This window comes from Vombatus ursinus, unplaced genomic scaffold (assembly GCF_900497805.2).
Source record: "Vombatus ursinus unplaced genomic scaffold, bare-nosed wombat genome assembly UNPS02004437.1, whole genome shotgun sequence".
Lineage (NCBI taxonomy): Eukaryota > Metazoa > Chordata > Mammalia > Diprotodontia > Vombatidae > Vombatus > Vombatus ursinus.
The window spans coordinates 131,219-154,585 of NW_020944215.1; the positions used below are offsets into that span (position 1 = coordinate 131,219).

The 23,367-nt window shown below is 42.1% G+C and overlaps 1 protein-coding gene and 1 pseudogene across 1 annotated transcript in view; one reads left to right on the top strand and one right to left on the bottom strand.

Annotated features, from left to right (window-relative positions):
* SLC25A14 (solute carrier family 25 member 14) overlaps positions 1 to 23,367 on the bottom strand; it is a 25,630-nt gene continuing 2,263 nt past the window's right edge. Inside the window, exons 2-10 of the mRNA XM_027836246.1 lie at positions 16,259 to 16,349; positions 12,616 to 12,763; positions 8,857 to 8,951; positions 7,700 to 7,785; positions 5,331 to 5,426; positions 4,031 to 4,155; positions 3,108 to 3,243; positions 1,335 to 1,415; positions 1 to 447 (exon numbers count right to left, since the gene is read on the bottom strand). Of these exons, the coding sequence (XP_027692047.1) occupies positions 406 to 447; positions 1,335 to 1,415; positions 3,108 to 3,243; positions 4,031 to 4,155; positions 5,331 to 5,426; positions 7,700 to 7,785; positions 8,857 to 8,951; positions 12,616 to 12,763; positions 16,259 to 16,322 (873 nt within the window). The 5' untranslated portion in view covers positions 16,323 to 16,349 and the 3' untranslated portion in view covers positions 1 to 405. The remainder of the gene's footprint in view (positions 448 to 1,334; positions 1,416 to 3,107; positions 3,244 to 4,030; positions 4,156 to 5,330; positions 5,427 to 7,699; positions 7,786 to 8,856; positions 8,952 to 12,615; positions 12,764 to 16,258; positions 16,350 to 23,367) is intronic.
* The window catches only part of LOC114023606, a 9,570-nt pseudogene continuing 6,171 nt past the window's right edge, over positions 19,969 to 23,367 (top strand).

The window sequence follows — 23,367 nt, forward strand, 5'->3', positions numbered from 1 at the left end:
AATAAATACTTTAATGAGAAACAAGGTCTGCAAGACTACAACAGCAGGAACTGCCCTGGCCTCTGCCTTCTGCTCTACCCCAACTTGAGAGGAAGGTCAATTTTGAAATCCCCTGTTAGCATCCATCTTCACAGAAGATACCAGTCTCGGGCCAGAGAGTCTCACTTTTGACACTTCACTTTATGGAAAAGTCAACCACATGAAAACACAAACACACAACACAACTCCAAATCCTTTGCACCAGGTCCTCTTCAGCCAGGATGCCCTCGGGAACCACGTGTTCAGCAGATACATAGGTTCTTGTCAAAAGTGCGCCAAGACACAGGGAGCAGGAGAAAATGGTGGTGGGGTTGGCAGCGCTGGGCTGACACACATCTGAACTACTGTGAACAGCATCACTTGCCTTTAGAAGGTAAGCCTCTTAAGCTGCTCATAGGTAATAAAAAACTGAAGACCGAGTTACGGAAGAGACACAAGATTGGGTCACTCAATCACAGCCAAACAAGTCCCCTTAGCCCTCAGCTACTTAGTGACCACTCATGTAAGCTGCACTCATTCAAAAAGGACCTGGAAAATATACCCATTACCCAACCATGTGCCTAACACTACTCTAGGCACAAAGGGAGGACATGTATGATGACTATAGAGGCTATTTTTTTTAAAAAGGCAAGCAAACTTAACAAGTATAGTATAGGAGTTGTGAGAAGAAAAAGACTCTCCCATCTTCCCACTACCATCCCTCCAATTAGAGCTAGGCTCCAAACAAGTAGGGAATGAGCTTTCTGGTAATCTTCCAATGAGCACACCGATGCTCAATAAATGGTGATTATCATAGAGAGTCCTCCATGCTGATGCTACTCTGCTCTGGATACCTACTCCATTGGGCACCTTCCTGATGTCCCCTTTGTCTGCAGCCATTTTGGTCCTATTTTGTATAGGGGAGAGGGATGACAGCAAAACCACCCCAATGTGCTATGTCCTCTGGCTCAGAGCCATGTCACAACCACAAGTCAAGAACAGTCTCTAAAAAAGAAACAAACCCAAACCAACCACCTTTTGCCCATCTATTCCAAACCCTCTGGTTTGCATCAGCCTCCAGAGAGAGAGGTCTGTGGCTCCCCAGCCCAGCCTCATCCAATCAGCTATTTCAATATCTGACCCTGTCCCACTCAGGACATGAATTTTGTTTTAACCCTTTGTTCATTTCTGCTACCATTTGTGCCCTTGAGTTTCTTACCACCTAAAGCTCCCAACAATCATGAATTTTTGCCCTCTGTCTAGAGTTACCTGGTAGTTTACAGCACCTGCTTTCCTTCTCAAGTTCCAAAGGATACAATAATGTTCCAGGGACCCAGGCGGAGCCAGTTTGGCCAAAATCCCTTATACAGGGCAAAGAAGCCTTCACTCTTCCAAGTCTGAGGAGACAGAAATCAAAACCCAGTGTGTATTTATTTTGCCTTGGTCTTCATTTCAGACAATCCCACCCTCCTCCCCACAGGGATTATGGCTACCTTCCCAAAGCAGCCTAAGTCCTCAACAATGCTAGAATGATCTGGTTTCTAAACACATATGTGCCTTCTAGAAATAGCCTCTCCAAACACCCTGTCCTGAACAATGATCATTTTTCACTTTTTACCTAAAACTTTTTAATAGTTTGGAATTTTTTTTTAGGATGGGCCCTGCATGTTCATGTGTGTATTAAATATGCCCCACTCTATTCTGCAAAAGACATTGGAAGCACTGGAGAAAAATACCCTTCCCGACCAATTCTCTGGGCCCCTGCAGATGAAACGACTCAGGAAGTAACTTGATTTCTGGGAACACAGCTGGAATGAGCTCCACCTAGTGGCTATTTGGCAACTGCCTAGAGAAGAGATACTATGAGTGCCCTGGGTACACTCCCTTACCCAAGGCATTGAGAACTTGTTCACCAGGTAACAATTATAGCACCCAGGTCATTCTTTTGAGCCTGGGTTCCAGAAAAGGATGAAAGGCAGCCCAAATGAAACCCAAAGGGGCAGCTAGGTGGCACAGTAGATAGAGCAACGGCCCTGAAGTCAGGAGGACCTGAGTTCAAATCCGGCCTCAGAAACTTGACACTTACTAACTGCAATGGTAGACCTGGACAGCTAGAAGCCAGTGCCCAAGGAACAGAGTAGGTGGGTCCAAGATCTCAAGCAGTGCAAGAAGCAGAGCTATGATGTGACAGTTGCTAAATGTCAGTAGATCATTTCATTTGGCCAATACCTCTCTGCAGGAAGGTAACGTTGCCCAGGCTGGCAGCACATATTGATGGAAAGGGAAATTTGGAATTTAAAAAAAAGTGATACCCACAAGTAACATGTTTGGGAAACGATTTTCAACTTTGTATATACAAAAGCATCCCTGGATTTATTCATTACATGTGTTCCTTAAAAGTACGTAGTGATATTTTTGCATATCAGATCTTTTTCTTTTTAATATACTTGGGGGAGATTGTTATTTAAAGACATTTATATGTAAGAACTTGTCCCAGGGTTGACTCTGGTGTCCCTGTGTATTTTTAGACTCACTTAGACATAACCAGAAAGAAAACAAAGTTAATAAAAAATGAGGATGGAGAGAAGAGAGTAAAATGATGTGGGAAAAGGTGCCAAATTTCAGAGAGAACTTCCCCCCCCACACACACACACACATTCCCACCTTTTCCAAATAAACTGGTCAAAGCAATATTTCCCAAAGCAAGAAACAAACCAAACCAGGCTCTGGAGCTCCAACCACCCAAACTGATCTACCTCCCTTACCTTTCTCAAACTCAGGCCCAGATTCATCTTCATCATTAGCAACAGAGAAACAATCACATCTTTTGAGCTTACTTTGTTTTCAGTGGTTATACCAAAAATCATAGCTACTTTCAAGCCTGGTTTGTATTGATAGACAGATGACATCAAAGATTTCTGCAAGAACAGGTGGGCCTGAAGACAAGACAACCCAACCCACTCCCACTCCACCCCTGGCAAAACTATAAGGCTGGGAAGCAACATTTCAGCCAGCTAAACAAGGAGCTCTAAAGTCATCTTTTAAGATGGCACTTAGAAGCTCTCTTATCCCATCTGAATGCTCCATACCTTCAGCAGGCCATCCAAAGTGCCCTTGTACAGTTCCATGTTGCCCACAATGGCCCGCTGGTTCATCATGCGGGTACGCACCACATCAACTGGGTTAGAAGCAAGAGCTCCAGCCAAGCCACAGGAAAAGCTAGAACTGAAGACACAAACTGTTCAGAGAAGAGCTCAGTAGGCCCAAGCCTACCCCATGACTCCCTACTCCTAAAAAGGCCAACCCTTTGGCAAGAACTGGGTGCTTTCTCCTTTGGACCTATTTAAGGAGGCAGAAAGATTGGCCCTTGTGGTATTATTCAGAGAGAAGACTCTAACCAAGTTGCAAGTTGTTAACACAGACTGAGCCTGCTGCTTGGGAAGGCAGGTTATGAGCTGAGATAAGCTATCTGAGCAGGAAGCATCATACACCATCCATTAGTTACCAATGCTTTTCAAACCATAGCTTCAGAAGCACAATGCACTTGGATAGCAGACTATCAGACTGACTACAGGAATAAGCAAGAAAATCCAAGGGAGAAGGAAAAATCCCCAGTGCTCAGGCAGGATCTATGGCTCCAATCCATGTGCTCTATTGAATTTCAGCTTTTTCCTGACTCCTGCGGAGCAAAGTTTACTTTTTAAATGAATGTTAGGCCAAAGCAGTTTGCAGATGTGCGGCTTCACTAGGAGGCTCTGTGCAAACAGGTGTCAAACCTCTAGGCATTTGGTTTGCTGCTGTACCAGGTTACCGGGTGCTGCCCACACCCTCTGGAATCCCGGAGGGGAACACTTCTCAGGAGGCCTGGGGCTTGGGTAATGGGAGAGACAAAGGTCTTCCTCAAAGTTGGCCACAAGCGCCAGTGACTGATTTCGTGGCAGGAATGCAGTGAATGAGGCCTCAGCACTCAAGATCCAGAGTACAAAGAGTGGGAGCTGAGTGGCATACTTACACGAAGTGGGTAAAGATTGTGTCTCCCAGCAGCCCTGACATTATTAAGTGCTTTTTGGTAATATCATAGACCGGCAGCTCGACTCCCACAACGATGGCAGCACGCTGAGCCGTCGGGACCACACCCTGCCAAACACAAGTGTCAGTGAACGCAGGGCAAAGCACAGCTACTGGGATGGGGCTGAGAAGGGCCAAAACAACCCAGTCAGAAATGAGGCCTCTAGCGCTAGGATATCAGCATCCCTAGTTCAGTCCTTCCGCTAAAACAAAACAAAACAAAACATATGCAGCAAGACCAGCCAATGAGGAAGAAAGCTCATCCCAAGGCTCTTCCAACCAAGCCTAGTACAGTCAGGAAGGATGGATGCTGGAAAGGCAGCAAAGGCAGAAGGCAGAAAGCAGATGGGCAACGAGGCCATGCAGTTAGGCCCCGCCTTGGTGCTCTGCACGGGAGCCAGGCTTCCTTCCCAGCTAGCACCACCTCAGAGTCTCACTGGGCCCCAATTAATGGTAGAGCAGGGGCTTAAGCCCCCCGAATCTCACACCTCCCGCTACTCCTCTGCTCTTTGGCTCTCCCTTGCTTTGAGGAACTAGGCTGAAGGGTTTCTTTTGTTGCTCCAGAGAGGCAAATCAGAATGGCCACTGGCTGTCATTAACAAGTGACAAGCCCATCTTTTTATTTAGAACTGTGTAGAAGGATTTCTACTTTCCTTCTTTCACTCTCTCTCTCTGCCTATCTACCTGCTGCACAGCAGGCTTGTGAAGATGAGTCTCATTTGTCTTTATTTACAAGCATCCCATAGTTCTTGGACATAAATCGCTTTTCAGTAGCATGGAAAAGAGTGATCAAGGAACTAAATCCATAGTCACATACTAGTATAATGGATCAAAATTAAACAAGAGAGGCAGCCCACTGCACCACAAGTCAGGAGACCTACCATATGATCTTGGGGAAGTCACTTCCCCTCCTCTGGACCTCAGTTTCCTCCTCTGTCAAATAAGGTTAAACTAGACCAGGGCTGGGGAACCTGCAGCCTCGAGGCCTCCTTTCTTGTTTGAGAGTTTTTTAAGTCTATGAGCAAAACTAGATGTAATAAACTCCCAATAAATATTATAGTTAAGACTACTTGCAAAGTGTTGCCCTTTCATAAGCAATTTGATACCATAAAAGTAAAGGGCTTGTTACTGAATTTCTTGAATCGCCCAAGAAATTATAACTATTAACAACTGTAGGATCTATTTCTAAAAACCAATTCCCACTCGCATTCACACAGAATAACGCCCAGAAAAGCCGTGCTCACCCTCCACAGGCCTCTTGTGCCTTCCTGCTGGTATATATCAATGAAACTGCCAATCATGCCCCCTTGGAATAAGCTTCCTTGAGCTTGCATTCGAATCTAAGACAAGAAAAGGCAAATGTCTCACGTTGACCAGAGAGAACTTAAAAGGAACTTTGTGGTTAAGAAAATAAAACAAGGCTTGAATGAAAATCATTGACCATCATGATAAAATAAACATGTCAGATTTCACGAAGGGACAGGAGGAAAGGGTGAGGAAGGTTGGTTTTTCCTGCCTCACATTCCTCACAAGCAAATTCTGCCATTACTGGAAGAGGAAAATAATTCTGAGGGACCCGGGGCTAGAGAGTAGAATAAGGAAATGAAAAGAACACATTTAAATCCCCAAAAGGAGATGCGCTGCTCACAAAGTGACAGAGAGGGATCAAGGTGCTCCAGTGACGCCCCAGAGGGCTGTGTCCTGGATCCCCTTGGCAGTCAGAGGAAGCCTGTGCTCCCCTTCTCAGAAGAATGATTTTTTATGTATAAAATGCATTCCATAGTATTTACAAAGGAATTCAGTTACGTTCAAATTATTATCAAGATTTTTTTTTTAAGACTTCCTAGACCCCCTGGGCTGGAGAAGGGCCTCCAGTTCTGTGGAAGCCATATTGAGAGCTACAGTTGAGATACTCACAGAACAAGAAAGTGGGCATGAACCTGGATCGCTAACAGTGGACAGAGTATTCACAGACCCAGAGATGGTACCCAGAAACAACATATGCTCGTGGGTCTGAGAACCCCAAGAACTAAAAGAAAATACCAAGTGTAGAAAGGAAATCTAACATTTTGTCCCACAAAGTACACAGGAAAAAAGACCATTTTCAACTTAGGGGTGGGGAGAAACAGAAGACAGGCCAGGAAAGGCTTCATGAAGGAAATTCCATTTCACCTTCTCATTAGTTCAGGTTATTTATCTATTTTGATTTCCCATCAGTGGTAGAAAGTCTACCTAAATATAAATCAGGGAGCAGGGAGAGGGGCTACACAATGATGTCACTGATGTAGGGAACTCCAGGGTGAGGAAACTCCCTCCACCAATGAAGGTTGGTAAGTACTCTGCAACTTTGAGTTTTTGAGAGATGCCTGGGGCAATGAGGAGGGGAAGTGACTTGTCCAGGGTCACAGAGCCAACATGTGTCAGAGGTGAGACTTGAACCTAAGGCTTCCTGATGCCAAGGGCAGCTCCCTACCCATTATGTCACAATGTTTCAAAGAATAATATTTCACATTGCTGCCAAAGGCAGAGATTGGACTAGATGATCTCTATTATGAAAGCCCATGTTAGCCCAAAGAACCCTGGACTTGGAGTCAAAAGACCTTGGCCTCAAGTGTCACCTCTGCTACTTAATGAGTTGTGCAACCTTCAATGAGCCACAATCTCTCTGGGCCTCAGTTTCCTCCTCGGTACACTAAAATCCCTTTATGCTCTAACATTCCAGTATTCTTTGACTCCTGGTCCTCCTAGTATTAGCAGCATGGCAAATCCCTTTTAAAAATTAGTAACAAGGGGTAGCTAGGTGGCACGGTGAATAGAGCACTGACCCTGGAGTCAGGAGGACCTGAGTTCAAATCCGGCCTCAGATACTTGGCACTTACTAACTGGGTGACTCTGGGCAAGTCATTTAACCCCAATTGCCTCACAAAAAAAAGAATTAGTAACAAAAATTGCTCCCATTTATAAAGAACATTAAATGCTTTTCTCCCAACACTCTTGTGAGGGGAGGGGGGGGTGCAAGTTATTTTTCCCATTTTACAGATGAGGAAACTGAGGCTCAGGAAAGAGAAATGACTTACCCATGGCCACACAGCCAATAAAGGTCAAACCCCAAACTAGATCTCATGGCTCCTGACTATGAGTCTAGGGTTCTTTTCCCTATATCAGGAGTTAACTTAGAGGTTCATATATATATATATATTTCAGGGAGTCTGTGAACTTAGACAGAAAAAAATATCATCTTTATTTTCCCTGTTATTTAGCTGAAATTCAGCTCTTCCTCCAATGATTTAAAACCATGACTCTGAGAAAGGGTCCAATCCCTAGACTTCCTGAGACTGCTGTCCAAGGGATCCAAGATACATAAAGGAGGTTAAAACGTCCTGAGCGATATTCTCAGCCATCTCTGGCCTAACCCTTTGTGAGCCTGAATTCTTGAGTGAATGTGACCACCCCTTCCCTGGGTTTTAAATAGCTCTGCTGCTTCTCAGACTTGACAAACTTGGAGGGAGACTTCTTCCTTCCCCAATGGGGCCAGCCACCTTGGCATTTCACCAAGCCCCAAGTCAAGAATAAAACCACATGTTCCAATCAGCCCGAGATACCACACACTCACCTTTAACACATCCATGGGGTTGGCTATAGTGGACGATATCACTCCAGACACCACCCCACAGATCATATTAATTAGAAGGGTTTCATCTGGAAAGAAAAAGAGGATGGGAGATCACTCACTGTGAGTTCATGCCAGAATCCCGGAACATAGTGCTAGGACAGTGGAGGAAGAAAGCCATGGGACCAGCAGAGAGTGCTTTAAAGTAAAACTGCCGATCTTTTGACAAAGAAATCCAGAGATTTAAGATGCTACGTTAGGTCCAAGATTCTTTAAGTTCTTCAAAGTCCCGGTAGCAAGCTTGGCTACAAAGAAGAAATGAGAAAATGCACCTCCCTCTTCTTTTTTGCAAAGGTAGGGAACTATCAATCAATCAATCAATCACTAAACATTTATTAAGTGCCTCCAATGTGCCTGGCACTGTGCTAAGCACTGGGCACACAAAAAGAGGCAAAAGACAGTCCCTACCCTCAAGGAACTCACATTCTAATGGGGGAGATAACAAACAAAAAAATGTGTGCAAACAAGCTATATCCAGGAAAAATAGGAAATAATGAAGAAAGAATTAAGAGGGGCTAGGAAAGGTTTCCGGTAGAAGGTGGGATTTTAGTTGGGACTTAAAGGAAGCCAGGGAGGGAAAACTTGCCAGGTGTGACGGAAAGCCAGGGATAACATCCAGAGCTGAGACACAGAGTGTTTTGTTCATGGAACAGCCAGGAGGCTAGTGTCACTGGATCAAAGAGTATGTGTGATGAAGAATAAGTTGTAAGATAACTGGGAAGGCAGAAGGGCGGGCCACGTTAGGGAGGACTCTGAAGACCAAACCCAGCAAAATAATCTTCTGAAATCAGGTGGAGAAGAGAACAAAAGAGGCAACTGGACTGCTCCGAGAGGATTACCTTATTCATTTGCTGAGCAATAGGATTCTACCACGTGCCCTCTGGCAGGGCCAGGAAAAGAAGGGGCAAACCTGAAGGACAATGACACAGTGTGCAGAAGTCAGCTCCCCAGGGACAGTCGGGCTAAGTGAGAACACTTCCCCTCCAGGCACACAAGGTGAGCTGTCATCTGTCATGCTGTGGCCTGGCTTCAGCTCTTGGGAACAGGGGGTTCCAATAACCCACTCAAATAACACCCCCAAGAAAACTGCCCACACTGACCTTCTAAACGATCTACAAACAAACGCTTCAAGCTTTGATAGATGCCGATCTTGATGGTGCCATAGGATGCCTGTCTTAGTATAGCAGGAGCAATTCTGCAAAAGAGAAGAGGCAAGGACATGAGTGAACATCTGCAAATGAGTTGTCTAGCATCACACAGGTTTTCTTTAGATCTCAGGCACTTCATTCAGTCTACACTTATCAAGCATGTATGAACAGCCCTATGCCAGCTGCTGGGGGACACACAGACATGGTCTAGGCCCCAGAGAAGCTTACAATCTAGTGGGGGCAGAAAACGTGTATTCAAATAAATATAACACAAATTAGAAAATAACTACAAAATTGGAAGATACAGCACTATGAGATCAGAGGATGGAGAAAGCACTGCCAGCTGGGAAGGAAAATCAAGGAAGACTTGGCTGGGAAGGCAGCACTTTAGCCAGGGATAGCTAAGATGTCAACAGAAGTGAGGAAGAAGAACATGAACAGGATCAGAGGCAAAGAGCTGGGGAGCATGGGACATATTCAGGGAATGGCTTCCCTTGTAGTCTTGTTTGGCGTTGATTCCGTGATGGAGTAGAGTAGGATAAGGCTGAGAAGCTGGGTCCTTTTCAATGCCAGGCTCAAAAGCCTGCTTTTCATTTAGTATGTAATGGGAAATCCAAGAAGGCTTTGGAGAGGCAGTGATGTGGATGTAAAAGAATGAGAATTTTTTTTTTAATTCTCTACTTCATAATCAGTAGCGAATAAACCTTCAAGAAATACCAGAGCAGGGGCTCTTAACATGGGGTCTGTGAATGGTTCTTTAATACTCTGATAACTGTTTTTCCCAGTATAATTGGATTCCTTTGTAATCCTATGTATTTTATCATATGCATTCTGAGAAGAGCTTAACCAGGCAGAATCCCAAATGGGTCCATGACAAAAAGAAGGTTAAGAACCTTTAGTTCTAGACCTAAGCTCCTAAAACAGGGTTGGGGCCTCGAGGCCACAGGTGGCCTTCTAGGTCCTTGGGTGTGGCCTTTTGGAAGTTTTGGATAGTGAAGTTTGGATTCAGTCAAAGGGCCGCATTTGAGGACCTACAGGGCCACATGTGGCCTCAAGGCCCCAGGTTCCCCGCCCCTGTAAAAGATCTTACCCCTTTAAAACGCTGCTCAGGAACCCAAGGAATTTCGTCTGATCTGTTTCCGAAGATTTCTCCAATGGGGAGAGCTGCAGCCCAGTTCTCCACTGGCCACAAACATATCCAGGTCTTCTCTTTCCTTAAAGCTACACTTGACTCACTCACCCCCTCTAACTATCACCCTGCGTCTCTCTTCCCTTGCACTGCCAAGCCCCGATTCTCAACCCCTTGAAATCTAGCTTCTGACCCCACTGCTCATCTCATAACTACTAAATCTAATAGCTTTTTCCTCAGGTCTCATCCTCTCTGACCTCGATACAATTTCTAACACTGCTGACTGTCTTATCATCCTAAACACTCCCCTCTCTCTTGGCCTCCATGACGCTATCTGCCTACCTATCTGACTAGTCGCCTTTAGACTTCCCTCTTGGCTCTACATCCATCTCCTATCCCCTAAGTGTACGTGTCCTCCAAAGCTCTATCCTCGTCTCCCTTCTCTGGCTACGCTCTCTCCCTCGGTAATCTCAGCAGCTCCCACCAGATGGCTTATCTCTAAGAAGATAACTCCCAACTCCATCCGGAATCTCTCACCTCAATTCCAGTCCCCTCATTACCAAGGGCTGTCAGACAGGTGTCAGCTGGTGCTCTATCAGCACATCTAACACACAAAACAGGGCCCCCTGTAAACCTCCCTATCTCTGCTGAGGACACCATGATCTGGATGGCTCCAGTTACCTAGATTCCTAACCTCAGAGTCAGCATTGCCTCCTCCCCCTCCCTCACAGCCCCTACCCTACCAGTGATACCTCTCACATTCGGCCCCCTTTTTCTCTCACGCAGCCAATGTGCTAGTTCAGACTCCTAATCAGGATCACTGCTTCTAGCTTCTCTCCTCTCCAATCCATCCTCCATGAAACTGCCCAAATAATCTTCCAAAGGCACAGGTTTCACAAGTTATTCCTCTGCTCAAAAGTTATCAGTGGCTCCCCATTGTTTCTAAAAAAAAAAAAATACACAGGGCAGCTTGGTGGTGCAGTGGATAAGAGCACTGGCCCTGGAGTCAGGAGGACTTGAGTTCAAATCTGGCCTCAGACACTTGACACTTACTAGCTGTGTGACCCTGGGCAAGTCACTTAACCCCACTGCCTAGTCAAAAAAAAATACAAACTCCTCAGCCTGGAATTTGAGGCTGTCCTCCATCTGGTTCCAACCTACCTTTCTAACCTTATTACATGTCATTTCCCCTCAAGTACTTTACTTTCTAAACAAATTGGCTTATTAGCTATTCTTCACACTTGACAATCAATCTCCTTCCTCTGTGAATTCATGTGAGCCGTCCCCCATGCCTTGAATATTCTCCTTCCCCAGCTGCTCCTCTAAGAATCTGTATCTCCTTCTAGGCCCAGCACAGCTCCTAGGCCCCTACATGAAGCCTTCCCTGATACCCCCACGGCCCACCCCACAAGAAAGAGTAAACATAGCTACTCCCTCCTCTACCAAGGCTCTATTCATTTATCTATATACTCGCTGTAGTTTCTCAGTAGAATGGAGGCTCTTTAGAAACAGTGGATCTTTGGTTTGGACTTTATCTCCCTAGTACCAAGCACAGTCTGTATACCAGGCAATGAAACTGTGTTTGTGGAATGAGATTGCAGAAGCTGACAAAAGCAAGAAATGTTTTGGTTATCCATGTTGGTCATAAGGAACATAATGACATGGGTTATTGTTGAATCATTACCAGTTCATTTCAGAATGCATTACAATTTTATTTTTCCTACAGTTTTGCTGTCCAAATAAAGTTTGGCTAAGCTTGATAAGGTTAATTTCCATTCAATTCAACAAACAGTAATTAGGCACCTACTGTATGGCAAGCACTGTACTAGCATTGAGAAAGATATAAAGTTTATGGGTAAAACTTAGTCCCTGCCGTCATGGAACTCATTTTAAAGAAGGTATAAAACAGAAATACAGATGGCTCTAATACACCATATTGTAGTGTAAATACTTTAGGAGAGGCCCCAGATAATCAGACTTTCTGGAGGCCTACCTTCAAATTATCCACTTGATCACAGAGTGTCAGAACTGGAAGAGACCTTAGAGGTCATCTAGTGCAATGTCCTCATTTTCACAGATGAGGGCACCGAGTCCAGGAGAGTGATTTGCTCAAGGTGAAGGAGGCAGTAAGTGACAGCCAGGCTTCTGCCCCCCAATCTGACACTCTTTCCACATCACTCTCACTTTCTGTGCTTTCCATTTCATACGCCAACAGCTAGAATATCCTTTCTTTAAAGGGGAATTCCAAATCTTTCAATCCAGCAAGGAAGGCAGTAAATATTACAGAACCACAAACCTTGACATATGGTTAATTATGGCTACTTAATTATGGCTACTTATGATGGCTATAACTAACCTTTATGAAGATGAGAAAAAACCAGTTCTAGGATATCATATCTATTTGGGAATCCATCAGTTATGGACAACATAACATAGAAGGCCAGACTCAAGGCTTGGCAAGTCGATAAAGTATAAACTGGATGACATATTGGTTAACATGAAGAGTATACAACCATATATTTAGAATTCTGTGGCTTCTTTGAAAATTCTACCTATCAAAAAAAAGAGAAACCTAGTCTTACCCAGAATACAGGGCTAGGATACCTTCTTCTTTATAGATCCGGAATAAGGCATGGAACATTCCTTTATATTTTATCTCTTTAAAGCGAGCATCGATGGCTTGGCCTTGAACCTGAAGGCGTGTTTTGGTAAGATCCACTGGAAAGGTTCCTAGGGAGGGAAACGTCCATTCAGAGATATTTACAAAGAGTACCAGGGGCAAATCTGAGCACAAGAATTGAGTCTAAATAGATGACAATTTAAAAAAAAAAAGATTAGATATAACCAATAGTACAAAACTGGACTAGGAGTCAGTAGATCATAGTTTTAACTCGCATGCTGACTAGCTGTGTGATCTTGGGCAAATGACTGCTCTTCTCTGGGCCTCAGGTTCTCCATCTCTAAAATGTAAGAGTTAGACAAGATGGTCTTTCCCTTCCAGCTCTATGGTGCTATGATTCTATACTGCAATAGAGAGCTGTCAGAGGACCAGGCCTTTTTGTGAAAAGTACTTTCATGAGATAATATATGCAAAGTACTTTGTAAACCTTAAAGTACTATTGGAATATAAGCTATTACATTATTATAATCACACATTACCATATTGCTAGATGACTTCTAGCATTAATACTATTAAACTTATGGTATAGCAAGATATTTTATGACAAGGTTTTAATTCATTGTTAATTCTATAAAATTTAATCAACAACCAAAATGTTTTCTGGGCGATTTTTTTATAGTGTACTATTAGGACTGAGTTTTTGTCCCATAAAATGCTCCAAAAGTCCCATAAATAAGTGCAGAACTAATACTAAGAGAGGTCTGGGAATTATCTGTTTTGTTAAACTCAAACTCTTTTTTCATTATTGCAGACTTATAGAAGAAGTACAGATTGCCAGGCAATTGTTTTCTGCTGTTCTCAGATGAACAGTCCAACTAGTTTTTCAGTTAAGAACAAGTGAATTACCAACTTCTGTTCCTTTACAGAGATGGAGGTCCCCAGGTATAGAGCAATGCATATAAGCTCAGGGGTTGAAATATGTTGATTGGTTTTGTTAAATTTTTTTTCTCTTATTCCTCTTTAAAACAAATTCTTCATTATAAGGCTGGCTCTCAAGGAGGGAGGGGCAGAGACACAAGGGAAATGTTGGTGATACAAAAAACAAAAAAGATACCAATAAAATCTATTTAGAAAAAAAAGAATGTCAATTATTTTCCACAGAATTTAGAGCTAGAGTGGACCTTAGAGATTATTTTCTTTTAGATTGTTTTGAAAATTCTAAGGGAAGCTACAAACATAAAAAGCAAGGCAAAGTCCATCAAAGAATTTATAATCTAATATGAAAAAAAGAAAATATATAACACAACTTAGAATAGAAAAGTATGAAAGGAGACTAAAGGACTATGGGATCAAATTAGGGAGAAATCACTTCCAGGTTGGGAGGTGGGGAGAGAAAGAAGGAGAGACAGAGGACCAAATCAAAAAAGAAAGAGCCCAAAAGGTAGCATTTGATCTGATTCTTGAAGGACAGACAGGATATCAATAAGGAAGAGAGGCATTGCAAGGATAAGGAACAGTTTAGATGACAAGGTAAAAATGCATGGCCATGTTGGCGTAACAACAAGTGGTCCTGTTTGGCTAGACTGAAGAACATGAGGCAGTAGGTGACAAAGTTGGAAAGGCAGGTTGGGGCCAAACTGAAAGAAAGCTCTGTTTGGCTTCACTGAATTTGGTCTCTCTGGCAGTGTAGAACTCATCCCAAAAGAGACCTGGAAAAATAAGTATTGTTTAGTTACACCCCTTTTTCATTGCTGTAAAATCATGGAAGGGGTTATTATAAATGAAATGGGTTAAATTGAATCAAGTACTATCTCAAGGATTCTAAGTTCCCAAGATGATGGTCTTTGGTGGTCCAAGTACCAAAAAAGAAAAAAAAAAACTATGTAATAAGAAGCACAAGAGAAGAGATGAGAAAATGTACCACTCTCCTCAATCTAGAAGCCTAAAATCTAATAAGAAAGTTGATACGGAATCCAACTGAATCTACCTATCTTATCCAGCTCTCCATTTTCATTTCTATCACTTTCCCTGGATGACTATTACAATTCATTGTCAGAAAGCTCAAAGGTCAGAAATGGCTCTGTTAAATCTGGTTTTTCATAACTTCATCTGCCTACAATTAAACATAAACTCTATCAGTGTATGGCTTAAGAGAGGCAACATGGTGTACTGGAAAGAGATTGAGATTTTGAATAAGAAGCTCTGGGTTTTAAGTCTCATCTCTGATATTTAGTTGATATATGACCTTATCTCTCTAGGCCTCTATTTCTTCCTCAATCAAGTGGAGATAATAGGACTTGCCCTCATACCTCTCACAAGGTTGCTGGCTCTCTGTCCGAGCCCATGATTTTATCAACGCAGTAGCTCCAGATGAAAAGACTCCCTCTACCCATTTGGATCTGTAACTGAGAGTTATAGAGAGTTGCCTGGGGCACTGAGAGGTTCGGTGACTTGCCCAGAGTGTTGCACACACAGCTGGGGTGTGTCTGAGGCAGGACTTGAACCCTGCTTTGAAGGTCTCCCTGGCTCTGAGGCTGAATCTCCATCACCCCTTGCTGTCTCTCTATTGGTATAAGGACCAACTAAAGTATATTTATATGCCACAAAGCACCAACAGATGAGGGACTGACTGTGATGACAGTGTTGACGATGTGCTACTGTCACCTTATTTAGCGTCCCATTACTATGGGTGCCTAAGAAGAACACCTACTGTCATGATATGTTGTACTTTTCTCCCTCAAAGCTTACTTGTACAAAGCCTGAGGATGACCTCTAATCACACTATTTGTAGTACACAAGAATCCCTTAGAAGAAATGGAGTAGCCCTCATAGTCAATAAAAGGGTGAGAAAAGCAGTACTGGGGTATAATCTCAAAAAGGAGCGAATGACCTCTGTTCGAATCCAAGGCAAATCATTCAACATCACAGTAATACAAATCCATGCTCTGACCACTGATGCCAAAGAGGCCAAAGTTGATCAGTTCCATGAAGACTTACAGCATCTTCTAGAAATAACACCAAAAGATGTCACATTCATCAGAGGGGATTGGAATGCTAAGAAAGGAAATCAAAAGATAATTGGAATAACAAGCAAGTTGGGCCTTGGAGCACAAAATGAAGCAGGGCAGAGACTGATAAAAGTTTTGTCAAGATAACTCACTGGCCACAGCAAACACTCTTTTTCAACAACTCAAAAGACGACTCTACATATGGACATCAGCAGATGATCAATCTGGAAATCAGATTGATTATATACTTTGCAGCCAAAGACAGAAAAGCTCTATACAGTCAGTTAAACATCTGAGGACCAACCCAACAAAGTTCACTGAGGCTCATCAACAGGTTGGCTGAAGGGGGATATATTTTTTTGACCTCAGCTACTTTTGAAAAACATGTTTGAGGTCAGAAAGGTGTTAGGATCTGCTTGGATAGGAGTGTTCACACTGAAACAATCCTTGAAATATTAAAGAAGATGGTTTTAAGACAACTATTTCTGATACAAATGAGCTACTATATTTGTTTCCTTTGGCCTAAGCTTATTAACAAAAGTCTAGAACCAACCGCTACCAGGAAAACAGATTCCAAAACTTTCACAAGATCCTTACCAAACTCTGCGACAATAGAGGCAAGGCCGCCATAGACAAAGGGTTTCCAATTCAGCCCAGACATCTCATGACTTAGAGTGGTCTCTGGTTGCTGTAAAGAAATAAACATAAGAGGGTGAAGAAGAGGGGGGACAGGAGAGAAAGCAGATAGTACACTGGGAAATAACAGCGATATATGAAAAAAAAACAAGTTAAACATTCGTTCATCAAAATTTATCAGAACTAGTCAATGAAACAGGTCCAGGCAAAATTAGCCTCATAATAAACCAGTAACGTATAAGAAATGACAAGCAGGATGACTTCGGAAAAACCTGGAAAGATTTATATGAACTGATGCACAGCAAAGTGAGCAGACCCAGAAGAACATTGTACACAGTAACAGCAATATTGTATGATGATCCACTGTGAATAACTTAACTATTCTCAGCAATACAATGATCCAAGACAATCCCAAAGAACTCATAATAAAAATCCACATCCAGAGAAAGAACTGATGGAGTCCGAACGCAGATCAAAGCATACTATTTTTCACTTTCTATATTTTTAGCATGTTTTTTTCTGCAGTGTCTTCTTGTACAACGTGACTAATATAGAAATATGTTTTGTATGATTGCACATGTATAACCTGTATCAAATTGCTCACCATCTCAGAGAGGGGGGAGGGGAGGAAAGGAAGGAGAGAAATTTGGAACGCAAAAAATTTTAAATGAATGTTACATGTAATTGGAAAAAAACAAACAAACCAGTAATGACATGAAATGGGTCACCAGGTAGCATCTCAGCCACTGGAGAGTCTTCATCTGCAAGCGTCCAAGAAGAAAAAGAAAGATCTCTGCCATTAAAAACCAAGCCCCAACCCGTATCTTCCACCATATCCCTCAGGGAATTCCAGCTGGAGAGACAAACATAAAAAGGATATTAGAAAAAAAATAAATTATGTATTTGTCCCAATTGTGGCAGGGAGGTGAATTTTTTTTCTATTCAACAAACAGAAGAAATTAAGAACAAAGTAAATGGGTTTGACTATCAAAATGTTTTAAAAGTCCTTCACAACAAAAAAAAATGAAATAAAAAAGAGAAAAAAACAGATTAAAAAAAAATTACAGCAAACATGTCAAAGAAAACAACATCTAAAATGCATTAGGAACTGTTAAAAATTCAAAAAGATAACTCCCAGTCCCTGATCAAAATCTACAAATAGGCAATTTTAAAGAGGAATCAAATTGTTAACAACCACTTGAAACAATGCTCAACTTTGCTAATAATCAATGAAATGCAAATTAAACCAACTTTGAGGTACCATCTCTCACCTATCAAATTGGAAAAATAATTAAGAGCAACAAAACAATGCTGGGGGAGGGGGCAGAGGAAGATTAGAGAGAAGCAGGTACATGCATCCAGTGCTGGTGGTATTAAACATCTGTAGAATTTCGAGGAGAAAACCAACTGGTATTATAAGTATATAGTAATGTTGGGAAGATATCCTGAAGGTATTTTAGGGAGAAAAAACAGCTCTCTATTCAAAGACTTTCATGATTTTCACAGCAGCATTATATGTAATTGCAAAAAACCAGAAATAATCCAAACATCAAAGAATTGGGTGGTGGTTAAATAAATTACAGCACATTAACACTACAGAATGCTATAATACAATTTTGAGAACTATAAAGAAATCTGGAAATACCTTTATGAAATATAATGCAAATTTTAAAAAAGAAAAACTAGAAAAGCATCTACATTATATCCATATTAGGAAAAGTGAGTGACTGCAGACTTAAGCCATTTTATGCATTCAAATTAAGCTAGTTGTACATAAACACATTTAGTTATTTATGTTGAGAACCAACATGAAGTTTTCAATAAATAATTCCATTTTTAGAAAGCCCAACTTTCCCTTACTGACCCCCCCCCCAACCTCTCTGGCTTCCTCAGCAGTACCCTCCTCTTTTCGCCCGCGGCAGACCCACACACAGAAGTCTAACCTAAACTCGATTGTGGTATGAGAGACTTAAAAGCTGGACCTTAGAGCTGAAGTAACTCACAAATACCATTCCTGTTATTCCGTCAATTGCATTCAGGTTGAAAGCATTAACTTATACCACTGCTGTGAGGGGCTTTCAAGTAATAGAAGTCTTCCTTCCTGATGTCTACCTTCTCCAGCAGGCTCCAAGTTTTGGGACTGCAGTCCTTCTGCCTGGTCCTTCCTATTTCTACCCTCCAGTTGTAAGATGAAACTATTATCTTTTCAAAGTCTTCCTCCCACCATCCAGTCACAGGAGGAATGAGAGCAACAATAGGGGAGGAAAACAACGTTATCTCCTCTTTGGCTTGTAACATAAGACATCTGCTTTTTCTTTTATCTGGACTAACACACCCCAGGACATTCTCTTCTCTTTTTTGGTCTGGTTCCTCTCTATTTCTTGACTTTATCTACAACTCCTCCCTTTTGACATTCTACATTTGATTCTCTGTTGCTTCCTTTGTCCCTCTTCATTCTTTCTGTTTCAGCTCTTTCTTTTTTTGGGGGGGAGGGGAAGAGGATCTTTCATTTTTAAAAACTATTTCATAGAAACGGTTTGATGCTCTCTTAAACATTGACACGCGCCAATGACCTCAAACCTGAAGCTGATCCCTATATTTCCCAGTCTCTCCAGAGAGAGACTGGGTTTTTACACAGAGAATTGTCTGCAACCAAGCAAGGCAAAGGAATCTTCCCCACAGGCAGGTGACAATTGGCTAGAGGCCAAGAAAGAGGCCTACATTATAGTAGTATGAAGGCTTCTTTTAAAAAATATGCAGCACAGCTATGGGCCTACTTGGCACGGATCAGCCTTTGAGGGACAAGGATGCTGTAAAAGCCACAGTAGCAACAGGCAGGGCAAGGAGGCTTCTGTAGAAAGGGCTGTTGGTCACACAATAACCTCTTTGGCTACATCCCCACACACTGATGAAAATGCCATTAGTAATGAGTTTGTAATACAAATAATAGTACTAGATATAACAGCCTGATACAGAAGAACAAACACTGCAGTGGGAGTCAGAAGAGCCCAACTCTGCTGCATATTGGCTGTGGAACCTTGCAAAAGTCAGCATGGCCTTCCTAGACCTTCATTTGTTTATCAGTCAAGTCTTACTTAGTCCTAATGTTCTATGATCTACACACTGTGGGAGCACCACACTCCCTACAATGACTCAGCTGAGAGGCTGTTGTCTCCTCAAGACAGAAGTACAAAATATCCTCTCCACTCACAGGGGACAGTGAAAGAAATCCCACCAGACAATCTCCTTCAGAAAATGCTTGAGACAGCTATCTTATTTTTCCCAGAGGCCCTCAATTTTTCAGTACCTTAATTTACTTACTTGTGTACCTTTTGTAGAATGTAATCCCCCCCCCCCAAGAGATCATTTCATTTTTGCCTTTGTAGCCCAAGCACCTGGCATGGCACCCTATACACAGGAGGTGCTTAAGGATTGTTGAATTGAATGCTCTTTTAATAGAAGTCTACCACACCTATTTTAAAAATCTAACTGGGGAGGATCTAGAGTTTCTGAGCAAAAGTCCAGAGCACGGGAATGAGCACAGTAAATGCCTAATACAATAAGGAGATGAAACTGCCTGGAGCAATCTGACAGGGCATAAGGGTAAATAGAGCTGAACAGGTAAGGTGGGGGCCTTGTCCTCCTGGAATACCCAGCAGAATAACTTGACCATGATGTGGTAAGCATTAGGAAGATAACACAGGGTCTATAGCAGAAGAATGAAACAAAGTGGGGCTTCCGGAAGAGTTTAGCTGTAGCGTGTAAAAATGATAGACCAGCATTCAAGAGAGAATGGAGAATGGCTTAGACATAGTTATTATATATGTCATAGTTATATAGATAGTATATAGATATAGATATAGATATAGATATAGTTGTATAGACACCATACAGTAATAAAAGAGGGGCAGCATGGCATAGTGGATAGAGGATCAACCTCAGAGTCAGAGAGCCCTGGATTCAAGACTTGCCTCAGACATATACTGATTGTGTGACTGTGACAGTCACAACATCTCTGGGTCTCAAGAAACTAAGAACAGTTGCAGATCTGCACTAGTACAGCAGCTTCCTGACCAGGGATTAGGGATTTTCTATGCTAACATAAACCCAAGTCCAGACAAAAAAACAGCAATAACAAGACACACTTCCTCCTATTGTTATAGTAATCAAGGCTTGAATTGACGAGAATTTGGACTTGGTTTATGGCAACAAAAAGAGAAAGGAAGGGCCAAACCCAACAGCCATTTTAAAGGAAAATAAACAAGACTTGGCAAACCATACATATAAGGATAAAGAAAAGGGAAGAGTCAAAGATGACTCTGGGGTTCCTAGACTAAAGGAGCCATTCAATTCAACCTAAACATTTTTTCAATCAATTTTAAAATTAATTTTAAAATTAATGCTTTTAAATTTTAATTAATTTAATTTTTTTAATGTGTAAGGCCCTGTGAAAGGCACTAGGGATAAAGGCAAAAAGAAAACTGTCCCTCATCTCAAAGAGCTTACAATTCTGTTTGGGAGATACAACATGTACACAGCTAAGTAAATAAAAGATAATTTAATGAGGGGAAGAGTCACAACATCTGGAGAGGGGGAGATCAGGAATGGTTAGGAGGTGGCACTTAAGCTGAGCCTTGAAGGAAGATAGGGACTTTAAAACATGGCAGCAAGGAGGGAGTATATTTCAGGCATTGGGTAAAGCCTAGGCTATGGAGTTGTTAGGGGAATAGTTAGTAGGCCAGTTTGGCTGGGAAGTGAAGTACAAAGGACCAGGAGAACCACTTACACAATGACTACAATCATATGTAATAAAATGAAGAAAAACAACAACAAAAGACTTCAGAACAGTAATCACTGCAATTACCAACCAATCAGGACTTCAGAAAACTGCCAGTCAGTAAAGCAAGCCTCCCACCTCTCAGTTGAGAGATGGGGAACAATGAGTCTAGAATAAGGCATACGTCTTTAGACATGACTAATTAATTGATTTGTTTTGCTCGACTGCCATAAGAGAGAAGGAGTCATCAGGCAGCATTTTTTTTGTTTTTGAAAAAGACTATCAACAAAACGTTTACAAAGAACAAAAGAAAGTACAGAAAATAGGTTTGGAAAGGTAGGTGGGAGCCAGATTGTAAAAGGCTGAGGAGGTTGTGTTTTATCCCAGAGGCAAGAGGAAGCCACTGAAAATTTCTGAGCTGGGGAATAACACAATTAGATCTGTGTTTTAGGAATAATAATTTAGCAGCTTGAGGAGGGTGGATCAAAGAGGGGAAAGGCTAGAAGCAGAGATACTAATTAAAAGGCAGTAATCCAGGTAAAATGCAATGAGGATCTGAATTTGAGTAGTGGTCATGGGAACAGAGATAAGACCAGTGTAGGACGTGCTGTGGAGGTAGAATTGACATGACCTGGCAAACAAATGGATATGGGGGAGGAGGAAAGTGAGAGAGAAGGAAGAGTCAAGGATGATTCCAAGGTTCTGAACCTGAGTGACTAGGATACTGGTACCTTCTAAAGAATAGTGTGGAAGGAAGGCAAGTTTAAGGGGGCGGGGCAGGGAGATGAGGTGTGTTCTGGATATGCTGAGTTTGAGGTACCGATAGGATATCTAGGTGGAGATGTCTGGCAGGCAGTTATTGATACAAGACTGAGTTCAGGAGAGAAATAAGGCTAGATATAGAAATTTGGGATTCACCTGCATAGAAATGTTTATTGATCTCATGGGAACGGATGAAATCAAGAAAAGAAAATGTAGAGAGAAGAGAAGTGAGCCCAGAAGAGAACACTGGGGAATACATACACTTAGTGGACAGAAGACAAATGATGATCAAGCAAAGGAGACTGTGAAGGAACAGTAAGACAGGCAGGAAGAGAACCAAGAGAAAGTGGTGCCACCCAAGCCAAGAGAGGATAGTACCACTGGGGAGAGTTGGGGGAGGAAACAGTGTTAAAAGCTGCAGAGAGGTGAGGAAACACGACAACTGAGAAGACCTTTAAATTCAGCAGGTAAGAGAGACTGTTGTTAACCTTGAAGAGAATAATCAAACAGTGGGGTTGTAAGACATTGTGAAGCATTTCAAAGAAAGTAGGACATGAAAAAACAAAGGCACAGAGCATAAACTCAGGGGTGGGGAACCTGCAGCCTCAAGGCCACATGTGACCCTCTAGGTTCTCGAGTGCAGCCCTTTAACTGAATCCAAACTTCATTTCAATTCATTTAGAGTTGAAAAGAACTTTAGAGATAATGTATTCCAACCCCTTCATTTCATAGACAAAGAAACAGATGCCCTGAGAAAGGTTAAGTGACTTGCCCAAGTGACAGCAACAGGATTCCAATGGAGATCCTCTGACTAAAATCCAGTGCTCGTCCCACTGACTGGACCACTCCTGAGCTGGAGCATTCCTGACGGTACTCTTTCAGCATAATTCAACCCTTTTGTATTCATCTTCTATTCATCCAAAGGAGTAAAAATATTCTCCCTACATCTACATTGGTCTCTTTAGACAACTCCCTACCTTTCTTCCTCATTGGAGTGTCTTTTTGGCTATTATTATTTCATCCTTGAGACTTCCCCTTGGGCTGACTAACCTTGTAGAATGGAAGACCTCAGATCCTACATATCCTAATCTCTGAATTCTTTGAGAAATCCAGAACTGCGAAGGCCTAACCTTGAAGGCTTAGGCTACTGAAGCTCCTGAGGCATCGTGCTCAAAGGAAAACACAAAGTCTCCCAGATTGGAAGCATGTTAATGGTAACGGTAGGTGGGGGAAGACAGTAAATCTGAACCAAACAGTAGGCAAAACTTGGCTAACCAAATTAAACCAATTGCCTTTGTCCTTCACGCAAATGAAAATCTGAACTCAAGCCAAAGTAACGTCTGTCTTTATTCTTTTTGAAGAACTTATCAAAGGACAGCGATGGAGAAATACCCTTGAAAGATATTTTGTTATAGATAAATACAGGGTTTCTTAAAAGTTATTAAAGCTTAAAACTGCACAGATTTTCAGGCTACCTGTAGTTAACAATGGCCAAAACAATGGCTATAAGCACCTGCTCAGGAAAATTTCC